This window comes from Empidonax traillii, unplaced genomic scaffold (assembly GCF_003031625.1).
Source record: "Empidonax traillii isolate 1590-97213 ecotype Southwest subspecies unplaced genomic scaffold, ASM303162v1 scaffold711:size593479, whole genome shotgun sequence".
NCBI classification, from domain to species: Eukaryota; Metazoa; Chordata; class Aves; order Passeriformes; family Tyrannidae; genus Empidonax; species Empidonax traillii.
In genome coordinates, this window is record NW_020955904.1 from 52,364 (window position 1) to 71,669 (window position 19,306).

The following is a 19,306-nucleotide window of genomic DNA, read 5'->3' on the forward strand; positions in this document are numbered from 1 at the left end:
TGAAGTTGCCCTCACAGCTCCAGTCTCCAATACTGTTATCTAGTTAACACCTTCCACTCAATGTTAATTGTCATTACAGAGGTTGACAGCAGTGGTGAGAATTAGAAAACCAGTTCAGCTGGGCTATTAGCTAAGTTTAGAGGACCAGGAGAAGTCAACCCATACAGCACAGAAAAAAGCTGTTACGGAGAGGACAGCTGTTAATGAGCTGTTTAAACCAGCCAAGGCTTCCTTATTCAGTGCTTTAAATACCACTGTAAATGTGAAATTATTTTAACTGCTTCAGATACCATCACTTCCTTGTCTTCATCTCCTAAAGTATCAGTACTGGTATGGGTGAGTTGAGGGGCTCAGCTTTTCCTGTGTGGCATAAAAATTGATATTTGTGGGGATGCAAAGGCGTAATCAGTTTGGAACAAGACCTCAGTTACTGGCATCATCATCACTGAGTATGACATTTCAGACTGCTCTTTGCTGTCTGTGTTCAGATTCACTGTTCAGGGATACAGTTTTCTGCGGAATTTTTAATTGATTTTTATTATTTTTTATTTCTGAAGATGGCAGTCAACTGATAAAATTTTGCCCTTATTATTTTACAAAGGAAAGCATTATTTTTTATCTCATTACAGTTAAAAACTTTCATGTTTTGATGCCTCTTTTGTCAGTGAACAGTAGTGTCTTATAAAATGTAGGAATCGAGATTTCCTAGCCAAATTGGTCATCTTCTGAAATGAGGTTAATCCCGTGGCAATGCTCACAAAAAAGCCCTAGTTTTCATTAAGGACCAGGTTAAGAGCCTGCAAAAAGGAAGTCTTTGTATCTACAATGAATCGGTGTATTGCGTTGTATTGTTTGAGTGTGGTGTCATCTGGGGATTACCGTGTGATTAGAGGTTCTGCTCTTCCATCTGTGATTTACTTTAAAGATAATATTTACTGAGACAAACCCAGCTCCTCTGAGCACACAACTTGATGAGAGGTTCATTGCTGCACTTTACAGCTCAGTATGAATCATGGCACCAATGTGAACAGGAGCCTGAGCTGTGTGTTTACTCTTTCCAAGGTGAAGTTAAGAAGCCATTCCTCAAAAAGTTAACTTCCTTTTGATGCACCTTTTGATTTCCTTTAGTAGCACCGAGGTGTGCCATTGTAGCATCCCAGCAGGTTTGTGTCTGTGCTGGCACACAAATAATTTAGGGTATTCTCAGTGTTTGCTCCTCCTCTTCTTGAGGCAATTGAGTGGGAGTTTAGCAGTTTTATCTCCTGCTGTAGTTCAATACATACTCATTTTACAGCCTCAGATAACCCTTGTTTTGTTGAGAACTCAGACTGGTGACAAGTTGAGAGCTGAGTGCTGGAAAGATACTCCAGAGAACTTGATTAGTTCCTTGACCAGGCAACTATTTCAGCTGAAGGCTCCAGACATGTCATTCAAGGTGTAAGATCTGTTCACAGATGTCTTGTGCCAGTCAAGTGTGTCTGAACCCTCCAAACAGGACTGAGAGACGTGACTCAGTGCCCACAAGGAGAGCCTTGACTGCCTGGCTTGGGTGCCAGAGGTCAGGTGGACACCAGCACACAGTTTATCTACCTCCAGTGTAGTCACCCACCTATGAGGAGGGCACCTTAGTCTTATCTTTCAAGAGTCCACGGCCAGTGGCCTCACTGAGTTTAGGAAAAGATTCATCTCATCTCCCAGATACTCACATCTGGGCAGATAATACACCTTAAAATCCTTTGGCTGTGTGGTCCCCTGTTGTTATGGGGACCAGGCAACTAGCTTATATGTGTATAAATTTACTGGAACGCAACTGAGGGCGAGAAGGACCTACTCAAATTGCTTTTGCTTTGCTTTCATCTGAAAAGTGTGGGCAGTATTCCCTCCTTTTGCCATCATTAACTCCCTACACAATTCGTGTTCTAAATCCCTCCTGCCAGGGGTTTATTGTTGTGCCTTTCTGCAGGTAGATGACACAGCAGAGTGGTGACCTACAGCTATTATGTCTGGACATTCAGAGGGTAACCACAGCTGGTGGGGAGAGATGCTGGCACCATTTTAACAGGGTAGGAATTTGAATCTCATAGAAATACCACACCGGTTAAAAAATCACACTTCTTCTAAAAAAAATTAAACCCTTTTTATTTGTATATTTATTTTTATATATAAAAGAAATACAAAAAAAAAAAAAAAAAAGAACACAAACAATGCTGATTATGGCAATTCAGTTTTGTCAGCCCCCTCTGCCTGGGCTGCTGCCTCAGATCCACCGGGAGTGAGCAAAGTCCTCCGGTTGTAATGTCCTTTTATGATTCCAGAGTTATTGTTCTCATTAAGAATTTGTTTCTGTTTTTGCCTGTTAAGAGACTGTACAAGTCCTAATACAACAGCTGCTAATGAATACTGTCCAGTCAGTTTTCTTGGTTGTAAGATTAAAGGATTTGGTTGAACTCTTCCTAGAAGAAAATATGTTTTGATTTTTCCTTCCTGTTCACTGATACCTTTGACATAAATCTCTCCTCGGTAGTCGAAGGCAAATCCTCGGTCCTTCAGGATCAGATACGTTTCTTCAGGCACTTGTATTCTGTCACTAACACCTGTGCTGTCCATTCGACTGGCTAAATTAACTGTTTTGCCCCAGATGTCGTATTGGGGTTTCTTAGCACCAATAACTCCAGCTACGACAGAGCCATGGCTAATCCCTAATAATAAATTAAAAAACAAACAAACAAAAAAGATTTGAGAAGATAAATGGTTATACAAGGATGGCTAAAGACCATATTTGCACTTAAGAGCCAGATGAAGAGTGGTTCAGATACACTTATCCCTGAGGTTAAGGAAGAGGTGTACATATAAAGAAATTAAGGGGGGAAAAAAAGCTGGAAAATCTAGAAAACATGAAAAGTGATATCCACCAGGTTGTTTTATAAGACATCCATGACAATGGAATCATATTACTTATGTGTCATCTCTATCGTGCTCATTATTGTCAAAGTTCCTGCAAACTTATTCTCACATCGTAGGAAAGATTTCTCTGGAAGGATCTTTCTGGAACTCTACATGTTAAAGGCAACCTGGCTAGTGTTATACAGTCAAGAAATTACATTCTTGTGTTCCATGAAGTGAAAATACTAAAGCATTTTATGAAGTTATATAAAGACTTTATCTTGTAAGACTGTTACATAAATTCAAGGCAAGCAATAACTTTTTTTTTTTCTATAACTGTGGTTTAAACATACATTTAGTGAGTGTGTAAGACACATCCTTGGGAAAAGAGTTTTAGTTTCTTAGGGTTTTTTAAAAAGTTTTTTTAAAATAGTGATAGAAATATTTCTAGTGTTGTACTCATGCTCTATTAAATCTTTGCAAGTAATCCACACTTATTAAGAGTGGATGCCTGTTCCCTGAGAAACCTTGGGAACTGAGAGTTTTGTATTCAAAACTGTTAGGTCGTGCAGATCAGATAGTGGTGCTATGACCCTCCATGCTGTGACTGCTGAATATACTTTAAATTTTCTATGGCAGGGCTGTAAAGGACATGCTTCTTCCGGGAGGTTTTTGGTTTTGGCCAGTGATCCAGTCAGCATAAGAAGATTTACATCTTTATATTTATGCCCTCTATGTGCCTTATATTCAGGCCATTTTCTCATGTCCCATCCCACTAGCCATCCAGGACATCTCATCCAGGGGAATAGCTCCCTATCACAGCAATTCAGGGGTGCTGCCACTGGTCAGATTGGAACTGAAATTCAATTTTTGTGCAAAAATGAAGCAATACTCTCAGGGTTGACGAGAAGCTACTTTTACTCCTTTACTGAAGAAGAATCTTAGACAGGGAAATTAATTAGAGATTGTGAGTATCAACCTTGGGGCTAGGTTTAAGCTGTCCAGATCACTTTCTGTGTTATATCTATGGTCTCTTGCCCAGACTTCATAAAGACAGTAGCTTAACTACTCTCCACACTCACAATTCACTGAAACATTGAACTCCTGCAGTCCCCAAGTCAGAGCAAATATTATGCAAATGGAGTATTTCTTATCTGTGATTTTGCCTCGGATGTAGTCAGTTTGAAAACAGAGGATTGTGTATTTGGACTCTCCTAAATTGTACACATCCATGCATTGCTCCTGGAGTGCACTTACTGGAGTCAGATCCTCGCAGACAAAACCCCCCTTTAATTCTCGTGTTTGAATCATGCTTACCAATACGGAGTTCAAAGTTGTTAAATGAATGCTTGTTGATCTCCTGTATGCTTTCGTTCAGAGCTATGGAGAAGTCAGCCAGGGCACACAAATGTCCCCATTTGTCTTCACATTGCTGGGGAAGAAGTTATAAACCAATACGTTAGAAAAGTTCTGCATTTGCCCACCCATCCCTACCAAGTGCCAAGTATTTGAATTTGGAATCTATAAGAACAGCCTCAACATGCTAGATCCAAGAGAGGTAGGGTGCTATTAATGGTAATGCTTCCCATTTATATTACAACACTTGTATACCTGGATAGAGAGAAGCTTTGTGTAACTAACGAAGAAAGTAACTTCTGTTCTGTCTGACAGACAATCATGAGAATTAACAAGGCATGTGAAATCTATCTAAGGCTGAGAAAGATAAAGAGGATTGAGATAGCTCAGATGCAAGAGTAAAAAACTAATGAGAACCAGGGATGACCCATGTAAGCAAGAGGTAGAGTAAAAGAAATGAAAGATGTGATTCTCCTTTGCTGAAACAGTCACCCAGGAAATGCACCAATTCCAGTGCTGTCAGGGATGGAATAATGACAGAATAACAGGGAAAGCTGGGTAACCTGGGACCAATTAAGGGAGAGAGAAAAGGTTCTTCTGTAGCTCCTTAATTACCTTTGCTTAGGGCAGTCAAGTCACCTCCTGTTCTTTCCCCTACATTTCAATTCCTACAGGGCAGTCAATATACAGATGTGGACCAGCAGTGGGTTTTGGACTTCGCAGAACACCAACAGAGCAAATAATGGGGCAAAGACTCTCAAGGGAGGCTGTGGAGTTAGGAAAAGCTGTGGGATCGGCCCAGTGATGGTGTGATATCACGTCATCTGTTCTGAAGCAAGGTAATTTTTTTCCTCAGATTTCCAGTTCTTAGTTCAAAGCATTGTAAGTCTCTCTATGGGTCATGCAGTCCATCTCTTTGCAGTTTTCATCATTCTCAGTGTTGAGCCTCTCTCTGGCATCACCCTGTTCTGTTCACGCTGTGCTCGGGCTTTGTCCTCAACCTCTTTATGATCACAGCTCTCCAACCTCCCTCAGCAGCCCACACCTCTTAGATGCTGACAAGGTGGCAGACATATATGTATGAAGATAGGTATATCCAAAACATACTTTAGAATTCCATTAAGCTCTTATAGTTCCAGAAAAGAGATGAGTTAATCAGTCTTGGAAAGGTGGTGAAGCTTTTCTCCGTTTGGATTTTTACCTCCCTCAAGAAGAGGTTAGGAGCCTGTGGATATAATCAGCTACCTCCCTGACATTCAGTCCTTCTCTGCCCATCTGTACACGGAAGCATTTTGACTTGGAACAATCAAGAATCCCATGCACGTTTAGTTTTGTGGATTTCTAGCTGTCAGCATCACTCTGTAGGTGGGAGATGCTCAGCTAGTTACACTCCATGTGTTTTATAATGTATTCTACACAAACAATGGAAAAGTTCTAGTTTATAAAGCTCTTGCTAATCTGGCTTCTGCTTTTCTGGCAGTTGTGATCAACGTGGGCAGCTCTGATTCCCAGTCTGGGACTGATCCAGGGCAGCACTCCCCTTTTGTGATGCTCATCCTTGGGGAGAGGCACCAGTTGCCAAAAAAGACAGATTTGAGCAACAGCCAGCTTCTTGCTGGATGTGTTTTGGAGCCTCATCTAACTCCTTTGGAGACCCTGTTTCCAGGCAAGTTCTTGGGTGGAATTATGAATGTGTTCTCTCATCTGACTTGTCTGAGGTTTATGGCTGTGAGTGTGTATGTGTTCTCTGTGACTGATTTCCCCCTCAGCTTGATTTGCTTGTTCTTCAGTTGAATTGATGGTCTGCTTTCTTTCTGATGTATAGTTATTGTGCTATCTGCAGATAAGCTGTGTCACAAAACAGTACAAATACAGGATTACACTTGCATGAGGATGCTGTCAGTTAATAGATCCTCTCTCTTCATCGATTATTGGAGGTTGTCAGTTGTGTTCCAGTCTGAGTTACACTGATGACTTTAGGGTACATCTGAAGATATAGATAGACCTGATATAGATTCACGTTGGTGTGATTGAAAGGAAGGGTTTTTTTCTCCTATAAACCTAAATTTGAGGAAAGAATCCATATGGTTCTTGTTCCAAGCGCAAGATGGCATTTCAATTCATCAAGAAGTGCAACTATTGTCTGCCAGAAGCCCCAAATGCCTATCTTATTTTAGCAAAAACAGCTTTATGAGCAACACAAAGATAACACTCATATTTTCTAATAGGAATGGTCAGACTAATCACAAGCTTTGCTTCTTAAAGAAAACTATTCTCTTACCTGTTTTTCAGGTGATAATCCTGACACGGCCATGTATGTACTTCCAATTGTTTTAATTTTTTCAATATCTTGAAATCTCTCTTCACCTAGTAACTAATACACATGTAAATAAATACTGTTACTTTTGTAATTATTAACACAAAATGCTTCTACAGGTATGAAAATGCATCTTTACACTCATGGTATTTTTCGGTTGGTCATGGCACACAATTTTTTCTGGGATCTGGGGCACACTGATCTGGGACTTTGCAACATCACCCACTCATAGAGTGCATTCAAGGCAAATTGTGCTGTTTCGTAAATCCCATAATGGCTAATGTAAAACATGCATATTTCAGCCTAACATAAAAGCATCAGAGTCCTGCATTTCCTGAGGTATGATCACTGACTATTAGTGAAGACAAACTCTCTGTGTATGTATGTGTGAATAGAAGGAGATTTGATCACTTAAAAGTGCTTTTAAAACTCTTTTGGAGGAACTCAGTTTGCAAATTAAGTGCTGCTACAGCAAAAAACAGGGGATGAGACCAATGTCCAAGGCCAGGGTGGATGAGGCTCGGAGTAACCTGGTCTAGGGAAAGATGTTCCTGCCATGGTAGGGAAGTTGCAACTAGATGACCTTTAAGGTCCCTTCCAACCCAAACCATTCTATAATTCTATGAGTGTTAAGTAGGTATAAAGAACTTGAGAATCTGGATAAGGAAGAATAAATTTATTCTAGTGACTAAAGCACTGAGTGAAGTGGGAGTGACAGTTTGGTCCCTATTCCAAGTCATAAATATAGACTTAACCTGAGATTTTCAAGAAATAGAAACCAGTCTTACATTCCTTGAAAGACCTAAGCAGAGTTCAGGATGTGGACTCAATCAATGACAATAGACTGTGGTATATGGTCATTAATCACCTCATCACAGGCTTTTAAAATGTTTATTTCTGATGTTAATGCCAAATACTCCAGGAATCTGTGATAAGCTGTATGGTATCTAATAAATTCAGGTATCAATATGGTTAGCAAGTCCTTGGGGGGAAAAAAAAAAAAAATCAGTTTACTGTGTAAAGGAATTTCAATCTTTCAGTTCTAAAGTTTTCACTTGGGATTTAAATGAAGAAAAAAGCTCTTTCTGTGGTCAGGCAAAAATTCAATTAAATATTTCCCCCTTATTTTTCTTACACTGCTGTGCATTCTTTTTCCATTCTGTGGGTTGGAATTTCCTGTCCATTAAGGGGATTATTTAATTCAAAGGGAGAAACATACCAAAGGCATAACATGAAATATCCGCTGCCATTGAACTAACCACAGTGTACGTCAGCTGGAGCACTGGGGTCTTGGAAGCTTTGCTGTTCGTGTGCAGATATTGCACCATCTGTCTCTAATGGGAGTCTGCTCAGCACTGAGCGAAGGGAATACAAAGCCATATGGTTAATGGCTCCCATCCAAGTCAGGAAAGTCCAAAAACTTGACCTGCTTCTCATTTTTCTTCAAACTGCCAGAAAAGCCCATGATGTACCTTTCCCTCCTACAAGGGCAGCCCTTTCAACTGCTCTCTTAAAGATCATTTCTTGCAGCTCTGCCTTTGTGAGCAGTCTGAGAGCACCAGGTGTGTGGGCAAGGGGAGAAAAGAGTCTTGGATGAAAACAGTCTATATTTTCATTTCCTCATGGCTGCTGGAAGCAACAGTAAACAGCACACTAATTTAAAATGCATAATAAATATAAAAATTACTCTTTTTAAGAAAGAAGGAAACTATTGTCTGTGAGGCAATTTAGAAGAAATTGTCTCAAGTTATCTTCTTATTCCTCATTCATTATTGTTCCTAATCTCTTCCCCCCACCCCCCCCTTGTTATATCTGGCCTGTTCAATAGCTTCTTTCCTTCTTCAAATAACAATCTATTTACCAATTACTTTCTTCACAGTATGACAGGTCGATGGATTTTGATATTGGGGGAAGATACTCCAACTCAGTCTTGAATCAGATGTTATTTGCTGCATTTTAAATAGGCTGCTAATTTACAATGATAGTTCAGGGAACATTTTCAAACACTAGAATGTGATTTGTACCAAAAAATCTTGATGTCAAGGGTATAGGGAGCTCAGACCCTGGGATAACATGTACAAGATAGTAAAAAAAAAGAATATTCCAGGACATGGCACACAACCTAAAAGTAATCAAAAGAAATCTGAAAACAGGATCCAGTGTTCTGTCGAAACCTCTGCCTGTGGCAACATAATATATTAATATCTGTTGTCATATTAATTATGTAAATCACTGCAGGGTAAAGAAAATGTGAGGGAAAAAAACCCAACTGTGAATAAGAAAGCTCATATTAAAGCACAAATCCCAACTGTAACATTAAGAGACATAAATGATAGATTAAAAGGCTAGAAAGAATATTACATTTAAAAAAAAATCCTTCAGGACTCATGATTTCAGGAAAAATGTTCCAATGTTAATTTTTTGGTCCAACTTCTCTAAGACTTTAGCCTTGTATGTGTCTTAAGACTACAGTCAGACAAAAATTAGGTAACTGTAAATGTAGTTTTTCAATGTTCATGCTTGTTTCTTTCTGCCAATCCAGAAACCAACACCTCCAGTTCTGCCTCAGCTGAGAGGAAGACTGGATAACTTGGAAATCATAAGATTTGTGAAGCACGAGGGAAAAACCCCTGAGTGAAGGCTCTTTTGAGAAGAGTCAACCACCTACTCTGCAAGACTGACTTTTGGACCATGTTCCCCCAACTCCTTGAGAAGCACCCAGTCACAACTGACTACTCTGTGGGCACCTACCCCATGCAATTGTCAGTGGCAGGTTCTGTTCCACCATTCACTCTTTTTTGTTTGAGTCACTTTGTCCAACACAGATCCATTACGTGGAAAGCAAAATAACAGATCCAGACTGTAACCCCACTGCTTTGCAGTAACAAGGAAAACCCTCTAAGTAGAAGAAATAAGATTTCCTTATCTTCCAGTTTTCCTTCTTTTGCACCTATCACATTTTCCAAGCCAGGTCAATTTGTATTTTTACCTCTCCATTCAGAAACATCATTCTGGCCCTACGGACAGGTCATTCCTGATACTACTATCTCTGTAATGAAAAGAGGGGACTCACGGTGTAGACTCTGATTTGAGCTTAGGAGCTCAATTCAGTTGTCTAAACATGTATGTCAAGTGTGGTCTAGAGCACACAATGGCTTGTTCTAGAACAGTTTTCCTGTAGTGCAGCATGGGAGCTGAGATCCCATGTTGGTTTCTCAGATCAGGATGTGTCAAGTGGCACCAGGTGACCATGTCTGACACTCCTGTGCTTTCTACATTAGGGTGTCTCTACAGAGGTGTTCACATGATGCTGAGGAGCAAAGTCTTCCCATGGATAACAGACCTGTTCTGCTCTCAGGCTGCAAATGTGTATTTTGCTTCCAGGACTGTGTTGAGACAGCGGGAAATCTTGGCAAGGAACATAATGAAAAAAAGGAATAGCGACATCATGTAGTGTCAGTCAACAGTTACATGGCAACTTTGCTAGCCCTGAATGCCCAGAATGCCTTCTGGTTCTTTTCCCGTGGGTAGCATTACTCCCTTGAGTTGCTCTTTCTCGCAGATCACCTTTCCCATTGCTTAGACAGAATAAACTAATGACATGACCATGTTGCAAGTAGGTTAGCAGTCAGCAGGGGATCACATAATTTCATTTAATACCCATACCAAGAACATACCTATTCTTCAACAAAACATGTCTGGGACATAATACAGTCCCTAATTAGGTCCTTCATTAATTACAGAGCTGGTGTTAGGGGCCTGAAGTAATATTGTATTAAGGCTTTTGATGAAAACCTTGTCTTCAGTAATCGCCACAGCAGCAGTGGAATTTTGTTGTGGAGATTGCGTGAACGTGCATGACAAAATATCTTAATGCAAAGACTATTGCCATGAATTAATTTAAGTTTGAGCGGTAATCATTTTAATCAGATCTGGAAAGAAAAACAAAGCTATTAATCAAGAAGCATGCTGACAGCTGTGCAAGATCTTGGAGGTAAGAAGTGGGTATTTATACCCATAGGGAAAGCAGTGCAGGAGCTTAGCAGGTGGCAGAGTTCTTCTCATGGGAGAGTAATTTTGTTCTCCACTAAAATCCCCAGGGATGCATTCCCTGTGAATTCATCTGTTTCTCACTAATAGTTTTAGTATCCCGCCAATTATAAGGATAAACTCTCAATTTCAGTGTCTCTCAGAGTTTGGTAATCTTAACCCTGGTCCAGTTTTTATGAGCAACCACTCTATGGACGTTCCTCATGGAGGTGCCCAGGATAAGGAGTCACAGACCAATGGTTCCACATTTTCCTATTCCCTATTTCCATCTGGACCAAATCAGTCTGGCACACAGATCCAATCTCACTGATAAGTAGAGATGGTTCAAATTCTATTTCTACTACTCAGGAAGATCAGGAAGGCTACCCACTCCTGAAAACTGCTTGCAGTGTAGAAGATAAAATTCCCTATGACAGATAGTTTTAGCAACATTTTTGCCCCCTTCCTGGTTTTGAAGTGTTTTCAAAGCTCTGTTTTGGTCAATGCTTTGTCTTCTTTCCAAATTACTCTTGGGCTCATTAAAATTCTTGATACCGCCTGTTGGAGCTTCCTTACTAACTAGTTCGCAGAGTATGCAAATTCCTCCTTACTTCCTCTTCACTTAAACAAGTTTCCCTTGCTTCCAGCAAACCATAGCTACATTGGGAATCTGACTCTTCTTCTGCTGTCTATCTTATCCTCTCCTCAGCTCCTTTTCTGAAATTAACAGGACAGGATACCTAAATAAATTCTTTTTCCTTTTTGTCTCCATTAAAAAAAAAAAAATTCCCTTCACCTCTGAATTCCTCAGTAAAACAAGGAGCTAATTTATTGCATTTAACTCTCTATAAAATCCCTGACCAGACAATTCTCCTCAGTTAATATATTACCACCACCTTTCATTCTCTACCCAAAATTTGGTTCTGTGTTTCATGCTTACCTTGGCACTATCTTACCTTAAACATTCTTTGAGTCCATTCAACCAATACCTTCAAAATTACATTTTTATCTGTTTGCATTTAGGCCACTGTTTTCCAGAACTGCTGAAATATGTTCATACTTCTTTCTTCTACAGAACTAAGGCATTTTCTGCTTCTAATTACACAGATTTGTACTTATGGTTGTTTACCCTCTAGTATTGCTGTCAGCCTCTATCTCACTAGGTCATTCAGACCAATGTTTGGCAAGACAAAGGGCATAAATAAAAACCAGACAATTTTAACTGGAGAAAAAAAATTAAGGCAATTATTGGAAGCAAAATAATCACAAAATTTGCTAATTTAGGATGAGATATTTTCTATTTGGGAACTCCTTGTTTGAGCACTATCAGTCAGGTTTTTTCCAGTAGCTGGTATTACCTCATCAAAGTCTGCAATGATTTCATTCAGCAAGCGCAGACATTCTACTCCTTGGTTATTCATCTCAGTCTGGGAATAAAAGTCAGCAAATCCAGGAATAGAAGCGAACATCACACCAACAGCATCATAGGACTGCGAGTATAATTCCTAAAAGAACAATGGGAAAAAATGAATTGAAGTGGTAACATAGGGAAAAAAATGTAATTAGCTGCAATTCAAATAATTCTGTTAGTTTTTCCATGCATAAGACCTGAATATCTGATATTGGCATTAGTATATGAACTGTTAACCAAGTTCAACAGGATGAGGCTGACAGCTCTTATGTTTTTATTGCAGATTGTATGCAGGGTTTACCCTTCCTTTGAAAGCCTGCTCCTTCTGTTACTCAGGTCAAGGGGCTACACCACCACAAATAAAATAGAAATTTCCCTTTTAATTTATATGGAGAGTGACTTGAAGAAATGAAGGATTCTTTTGCAAGTATAAATACCAGAGAACCAAACACTCTTAGGCAAGTAAAAGGAACCTAATGTTTGCTATTTATTATTGTTTAAGTCTGTCTCAAACTTTTGTAGCTGACAATATATATACATAAATTTATTTACTGACAGGGATAAGACGGGAGCATTTAAAGTGTCTAATATGATCTCTTTATAAAAAATACTCTCAGTTACCACATTTTCTGGAGGATAATTTGTACTTCAAACTACTGGGGTTCTTGTAAGGTGACTGTGGAGCTCTTGGTTACCTGGCTCTGGGAGATGTTCCTACTATTAGGGTTTAAAAGGAGGGAGAAACAGAGATGAGGGTGATAATAGAGTTACTGGGGACAGAAAGCAGCTTATAAAGGATCAGTCACAGGAGCCTATTAGGACGAAGTATGTCCTGGAATAAGCTCCCACTTACATTACGCATATAATTCACTCTGATACTGAATAAGAGATGGAGGGGTTTGTGCCATTACCTATGTGAAAATGTGGACAGTTCTTCTCTGAACTAAAGCTAATTTTTAGTAATAAATTAATTTTAACTTTAAAAATGCCAGGACCATAACTCCTGGTAATATACCACTACCATATGCCCTCTCCTTTGTTGATTTTTTTTTTTTTTCTAGCTTCAATTTCCATAGTTTTACCCAATGATGGACACTTCTATTTCTGTTTTGGGACTTTTCTCATGTCATTCTGATCTGAAGTACTTTTTTCTCAATGTTCTTGTTAGTAGCTTTAAAAAAATTTAATGCTTTGGTCTCACATTAAAAAGAGATATTGTTGGTTGCCATACACTTGATGTGAAAATTTCAGGCTCTTCTTCCTTCATCCTGCTTCTCCCTAGAAAAGCATCCTGAATCCCTGGTCTGCACTTTGATATGCCATTAATGCTGCTACTTAGCTGAGCTCTTTAACAAAGTGTTCCCCAGTAGAAGTGGAGAAATTTTTCCAGTTTGAGAAGTCGCTGCAAAGCTTTGATTGAGAGAACACGATTGATTCCTTTCCTGCCCTTACACTGTCTTTCATGGAAGAAAATCTTCAGGGTCATGGAGGCCATACTCTAAGGACACTCTTGTTCTTTTTCATGGGTACAGAGAAAGGTAATACACAAATTAATTTGCGAGTGCTTATGGAAAAATTGACAGTGTGTGCTAGGAGAAGCACGAACGCACTCAGGCAAACTCTTTCCTCAGATCATGAAGATAGAAAACAACTGGCTGAGCCTTCAGCTGCTCTGGTTTTCTATTTTTGGTAAGAAGCATCAAGACAGAAATAATACATCCATGAGAAAATGCTACAGTACACAGTTGGGAATTCATTTTTTTGAGAGCAGAGAAATTAACTTAATGGCCAGACATGAACTGCAGGATTGATTGTACTGAAATCTGGTAGATGTTACAGTCTGCCAACTCATGTATAAATCATCCCCAAGTATAGTTACTCTGGCAATTACCTTACAAAAAGCAGGGGTGGTGGAATTGAATTCAGTGGCAAATTACTGAAGCATCAGCAGTGAGCCGTGGGGCATCTGCTTATTTCTGAAGATTATTAAACATGTGACTGTATGTGAATGAAAGGGTAAGATAAGAGACTTATTTCCTGAAAGTCCATAATGCAGATAAGCCAGAATACACTCTTAGTTGGTACTGAGGTCTACTCCATTTGCAGTGAAACATTTTAACCTTGTTGCTTTCACACACACTTTTTCTCATGTGCAGAGCAGTGTTTTTATGGCAGTTTAATACCCACAGAGCGTAAAATTTCTCAAGAGATTGATTTCTAAAGTGCCTTTTCTTGTAGCTTCTCACTATGTCATCCTTCCCTAGGTGATACTTGAAATCAGAACGCAATGATTCCTCATCGTGCAGTCTAATTTATCTGGCTACATCTATTTCCAAAATGTACGGTCAGAAAATTATGGCCTTCATGTCTTTTTGCTGCATAATGAGAGATATGTCAGTTTTGGCAACGTGAATCTTGCAAAATGCCTCCGCATTTTATAAAAGATAATTCCAATATTATGTGAGAATATTCCAGTTTTATCACACAGTAGGCTTTATTTACAGATAAGATTATAATATGCATTTACCCTATTTCAAATAAGAAGCAAGCGATTTACTGCTGCCTTCAGAGACAAATTCTGAACTTTCCTTTATCCCTCTCCAAGCTTTGTCTTAGGAATATCCAAAGTCTCCTTTATCGTGTTTTTCTTTGTGTACTGCAAACACTTTTTAGGAACATAGCCACAAACCATGTTTCTGAAATGGGTGTTTTGTTAACTGCCATAAACAGGCAATTCAGGGGCAATATGAAATGTTAAAAATGTTCTCTTGTGTCTGAAGATATGAAAGCCTCAGGTCTGTTGCCGCCGGTTGCACAGATTACCTCCATAGCCACCAGCAGGGCTCTAATAATACTTCTGCAACGCTGGGCTAGCATAAGTTTGCACAGACATTCTGTCAAATTCACATGCATTTTTTATGAATAATAGATTTTCATAGACTCATAGGTTGGAAAGGACTTCTGAATGTTGTTTATAATACAGTTTTTTTTCAAAGCAGGGTCAATTAGGTCAAGGCTTTCATGGCCTTCTTCAGTTGAGGGCTGAGCTTGGCTCTGTCTTCACAGAATTACAGAATCATTAGGGTTTGAAGAGACCTCTGGAGATCCTCCAGTCCAACCCCACTGCCAAGGCAGGGTCAGCTACAACAGGTTGCGCAGAAATGCATCCGGGTGGGTTTTGAATGTCTCTACAGAGGGAGAATTCATGACCTCCCTGGGCAGCCCATTCCAGTGCTCTGTCACCCTCAATGGAAAGAAGTTCTCCCTCATGTTGAGGTGTAACTCCTTGTGTTTTAGATTAAGGCCATTGCTCCTCATCCTGTTGCTGGGCAGCACTATAAAGAGTCTGGTACCATCCTCTTGGTATCCACCTTTGAGATATTTATATATAATAACAATATCCCCCCTCAGAGTTCTCTTCTCCAGACTAAACAGGCCCAGCTCCCACAGTCTCTTCTCATAAGAGAGATGCTCCAGATCCCTAATAATGTCTTGTCTATAAACACCCATCAGGTACTGGAAGATAAGAATGACATCCTCTTTCAGCATTTTGCTCTTAAAGTTGAACAATCACAGGGCTCTCAGATTATTCTCATGTGTCATGTGCCCCAATTCCCCAATCATCCTGGTGACTGCTAGACTTGCTCTAGTAGGTCCACATATTTCCTGCTGGAAACACTGAAACATCAATCTGGATGTGATCCTAGAGCCTTTATTTCAAAATACGATTTTTTTTTTTTCAGTGTGAATCAGATACCAAATATTGGCAGTAATTGTGCAATAAATCCTATAGAGAACTAAGTTTCAACGATTTCCTAACAGATTTGCTTTTCTTTTACTAATGAAATAAAAATATAAAAAATAAAACTGACACATACTTCATTATCCCGATCCTTCTCCAGGAAGTGACGGGCAACATGGCTGGGTAAAATATTCCGTAGCATGTTTTCGTTGTGCTCCCTCAGCTCCTTCATTTCATTGATTTCTTCTTTTGCTTGAACACGCCACAGAAAATCCAGCCTTGCTGTGTATTCAAGCTGTAGTTCCAGAAAGAAAAAAAGAGACAAATATAAAGTAGAGATTGTTATCCTGGCAGGCTGCTTGTGCCATGTAACCACCTTCAGTGCTGCTGAAGATCTTTGAAAGAATTTGATTTACTTGACAGAAAAAGAGGTTATTTCTTTGCTTTATGTACAGTGAGACTCACAGAGTAATCTTGGGCAAAATAATAATTGTCATATCACTGCTATGGTCAGTGGATAGAAAATGTCACAAAATTATTTTCCTTTTAAACATCTCTTTATTAGTCAGATAATGGAGTCAGACAGGAGGTAAGGTATTGGCAGATATTGGTATTGATATGAAACAAATATGTTCCCCTTTTCGTATGTGTTTTCAAATTACATGAGTTTCATGAGAAAATAGCACAAGGGTAATTCTAAACACTTGGCAGAGATGTCCTTCTCAAGGATGAGTACCTTTCATCAGAATTATATATATAACAGCCCAATGTACTCCCAAAGAGGACTTTCAAATCTGTGGCACCAAAATGACATAGTTATACCATTGGGACACACAGTTATTTTCAACTTAAGTCTTCCAAAAAATAGTGGAAAACGTGCTATTTTTCAGCCCCTCAAATACTCTGTTGCTCACGAATTATGGGACCAGAGTCTGCAGTCACAGTTTAGTACATGTACAGTGGCAGTGCCTGGTACCTTCAGCTACAAATAGAAGTTAAATGGTTTCCAGTGCTGTGTGTGTGCAGAACAAAAGCTGTGCACAGCAGAGCTTATACATGCATACATATATATGCATTGTTTAGTTATATATATGTATATAGATGCATTTTCATATATATATATGAATGGCAACTGTCTGCTAGCTGAAGCAGGGAATATGTCAAAACATCATGTTGCTTGCCTGAGAGGCACATGTGTGTCAGCACAGGGACAAGATCAACGGCCAGAACTCTTGTGCTTTACACTGAAGAAGAGTTTAAAGCAGATTTTAAGGCAGCTGACACTGTAGCTTGCACAAGAGGTGACTTATTAAGCTACAGCATTATTGGAAATGATGGAAATGTTTTGTACAGTCAGTAAACTGAAAGAGAAAATATATTCTTGAAGTTTGAGGTGCCCTAACCAGAGATAATAATACCCATCATGGAAACGTGTTATGCCAGAAAATAAATGAAGTTTTATAATTTTGAGAGACATCAAATGGTTTGTCAAAAGATGCTGGGATTAAGGATTTTTTTTGGGATATAATTCATGTACCAAACTGAAATAAAGGACAAACCTGCAGTGGGTGGCAGTGACTAAGAGGGGGTTCAGGCATTGTTTAGTGACTCATCTTGGTCACATTTTTAAGTCAGCAGCAGTGATGAGTGGCAAACTCTTCAGAAGAAAATGCAAAGCACCTTGCAAGGGAGCTTTCCTTCCTAAAAGCTAAAAGTGACTCTGGCTTGATATAAACTTCCAAAGCCTGTATGCAACTTGGCAGTGATTTACTTGCCTCTGGGTGCTGTTAACACCTTTATAAATAATCTCTTTTCTACTAATGTGTTGATCTTCTATCTTGGGACCATTAATTCACTTTATTAATGGCACCAAAAAAACAGTCAGGAGAAAGCATCTTTAAGCAATTTTTTTCAATATTTTCCAGTTTCCTTCCCCCTTCCTTTTGTGCTAGAACACAGAGCTCATACCAGATAACTGACTTTTATCCCTGCCAACTAACTGAGAGGGAATCTTGACTATAATTTTGCAGCTTCTAAAGGTATTTTACAGATGGACTTGAAACAGGAGCTGCTGGTGGATTCTGAGTATTTTTATTCTTCAAGCTATTTATTGCTACTACAATAAGAGCTTTGAAAAAATGGTACAGTTTTTCACAGCTGCTCTACAGAGAAATGTCATATCTTTAAGCCTAGCTCAGAATAGCAGCAGCTAATCTTTACATTTTAGATAATGTCATTCTGCTTTTTTATGATCACATTGTAACATGAAATACTTTTCTTGCATCATCAGTGGACTACCAAGATGACACTGTCAGCTTAAAGGGCTGCTACGTATGAGGTTTAAAAATAGAAAATGTTAAGATGATACTTTACTAAGTTCTTATATTTGCTAAAACTAACAAAATTAAAGGGTTTAGTTTTTGGGGTTATTTTTTGATGGTCTAAAGAAATATTCCTGATAACTCCAGATAAAACAAGCAAATGTCCATTCTGAGTCAACATAGAAAAGATGATGAAATATAAGTCTGAATATAGCAATGAAAAACCTGAGGCATAATACCAGAATTAAGAGTGTCTTCCTCTCTTTTTTTTTTACTTGGAACAATTTCCTCTTCGCATTTCCTCATTTCACCCCTTTTTCCCAAGGATGAAGAAGATTAGAGGGTTGTGCTTGTTTCAGATAAATTTCTGTGCAGAGAAGTCAGTCCTTCCTGCCTTCCACAAGGCTCTGTAGAGTTAAGATACAGCCCTGACATCCAGCAGTTATTGGGTACAGAGCTGTCTGTGCCTGCCCTGGCAAAGTTCATGTCTCTGCACCAAAGAGCCCCAGAAATGGGAGCAAAGCAGTCAACCAGTTAACACTTGCCTACACCAGAACACTCAGCTGGTGTAGGCAAGATCTATGCTCAGATCCACAATCTCAAAGAAACCAGAGAGGATTTTGCCCTCTGTTTTAAAAGGCCCTTTTTATCGGTCTGACTGTGGTGGAAGGAGAGGAAGGACTGAGTCTTCTGTAAGTAGTTTTATTCCCTCTTTCCAGTTGTTAAAACCTCTTCTTTTAAAGCTATGGCAGAAGGTTTCACTCAGAGTTAAACTTTTTGTACTGTCTGTTTTCACTAGAGGTGAAATTCTAGTAGAGAAAACAGTTGTTTTGTACTTTGTTAGGATTTCAAGGCATAGTTTATGATGACACAAAATGTTCTACTTTAACACATTAAAAAGACAAAGCAATAAACGAACACATTTTACAACAGATTAGGTCTAGTCTTAAAATTATCCACAACACTTCTGTGTGTTGTTTCTCAGGTTTAGTTTTCAGAAGCACTGCTGTAAAATATGCCTTACTTGTGTTAAAAAAAGATGTGCTTCTAGATGAAACTGAATTTCTAATAGGGAATTAGTCTATAAAGGCATCTAACAGTAACAAAATACTTTTAATAATTAAGAGTATTCTTAAAATATCTTAAGATATATTAAAATATCTTAAAATATTCTTAAAATATCTGATCTTAAGATCAGATCTTAAGAAAGCTCTAATAAGCCAGTATCACACACATTTTTCTCAAAT

General features: G+C 39.0%; 1 protein-coding gene across 2 annotated transcripts in view; it reads right to left on the minus strand.

Annotated features, from left to right (window-relative positions):
* Positions 1-2,118: 2,118 nt before the first annotated feature.
* The window catches only part of ADCY8 (adenylate cyclase 8), a 123,261-nt gene continuing 106,073 nt past the window's right edge, over positions 2,119-19,306 (minus strand). For both annotated transcript variants that reach the window (XM_027900121.1, XM_027900120.1), the window contains 5 exons: positions 15,875-16,033; positions 11,944-12,090; positions 6,521-6,613; positions 4,201-4,315; positions 2,119-2,699 (listed from right to left, as the gene is read on the minus strand). In XM_027900121.1, coding sequence (XP_027755922.1) covers positions 2,212-2,699; positions 4,201-4,315; positions 6,521-6,613; positions 11,944-12,090; positions 15,875-16,033 — 1,002 coding nt within the window. In that variant the 3' untranslated portion in view covers positions 2,119-2,211. The remainder of the gene's footprint in view (positions 2,700-4,200; positions 4,316-6,520; positions 6,614-11,943; positions 12,091-15,874; positions 16,034-19,306) is intronic.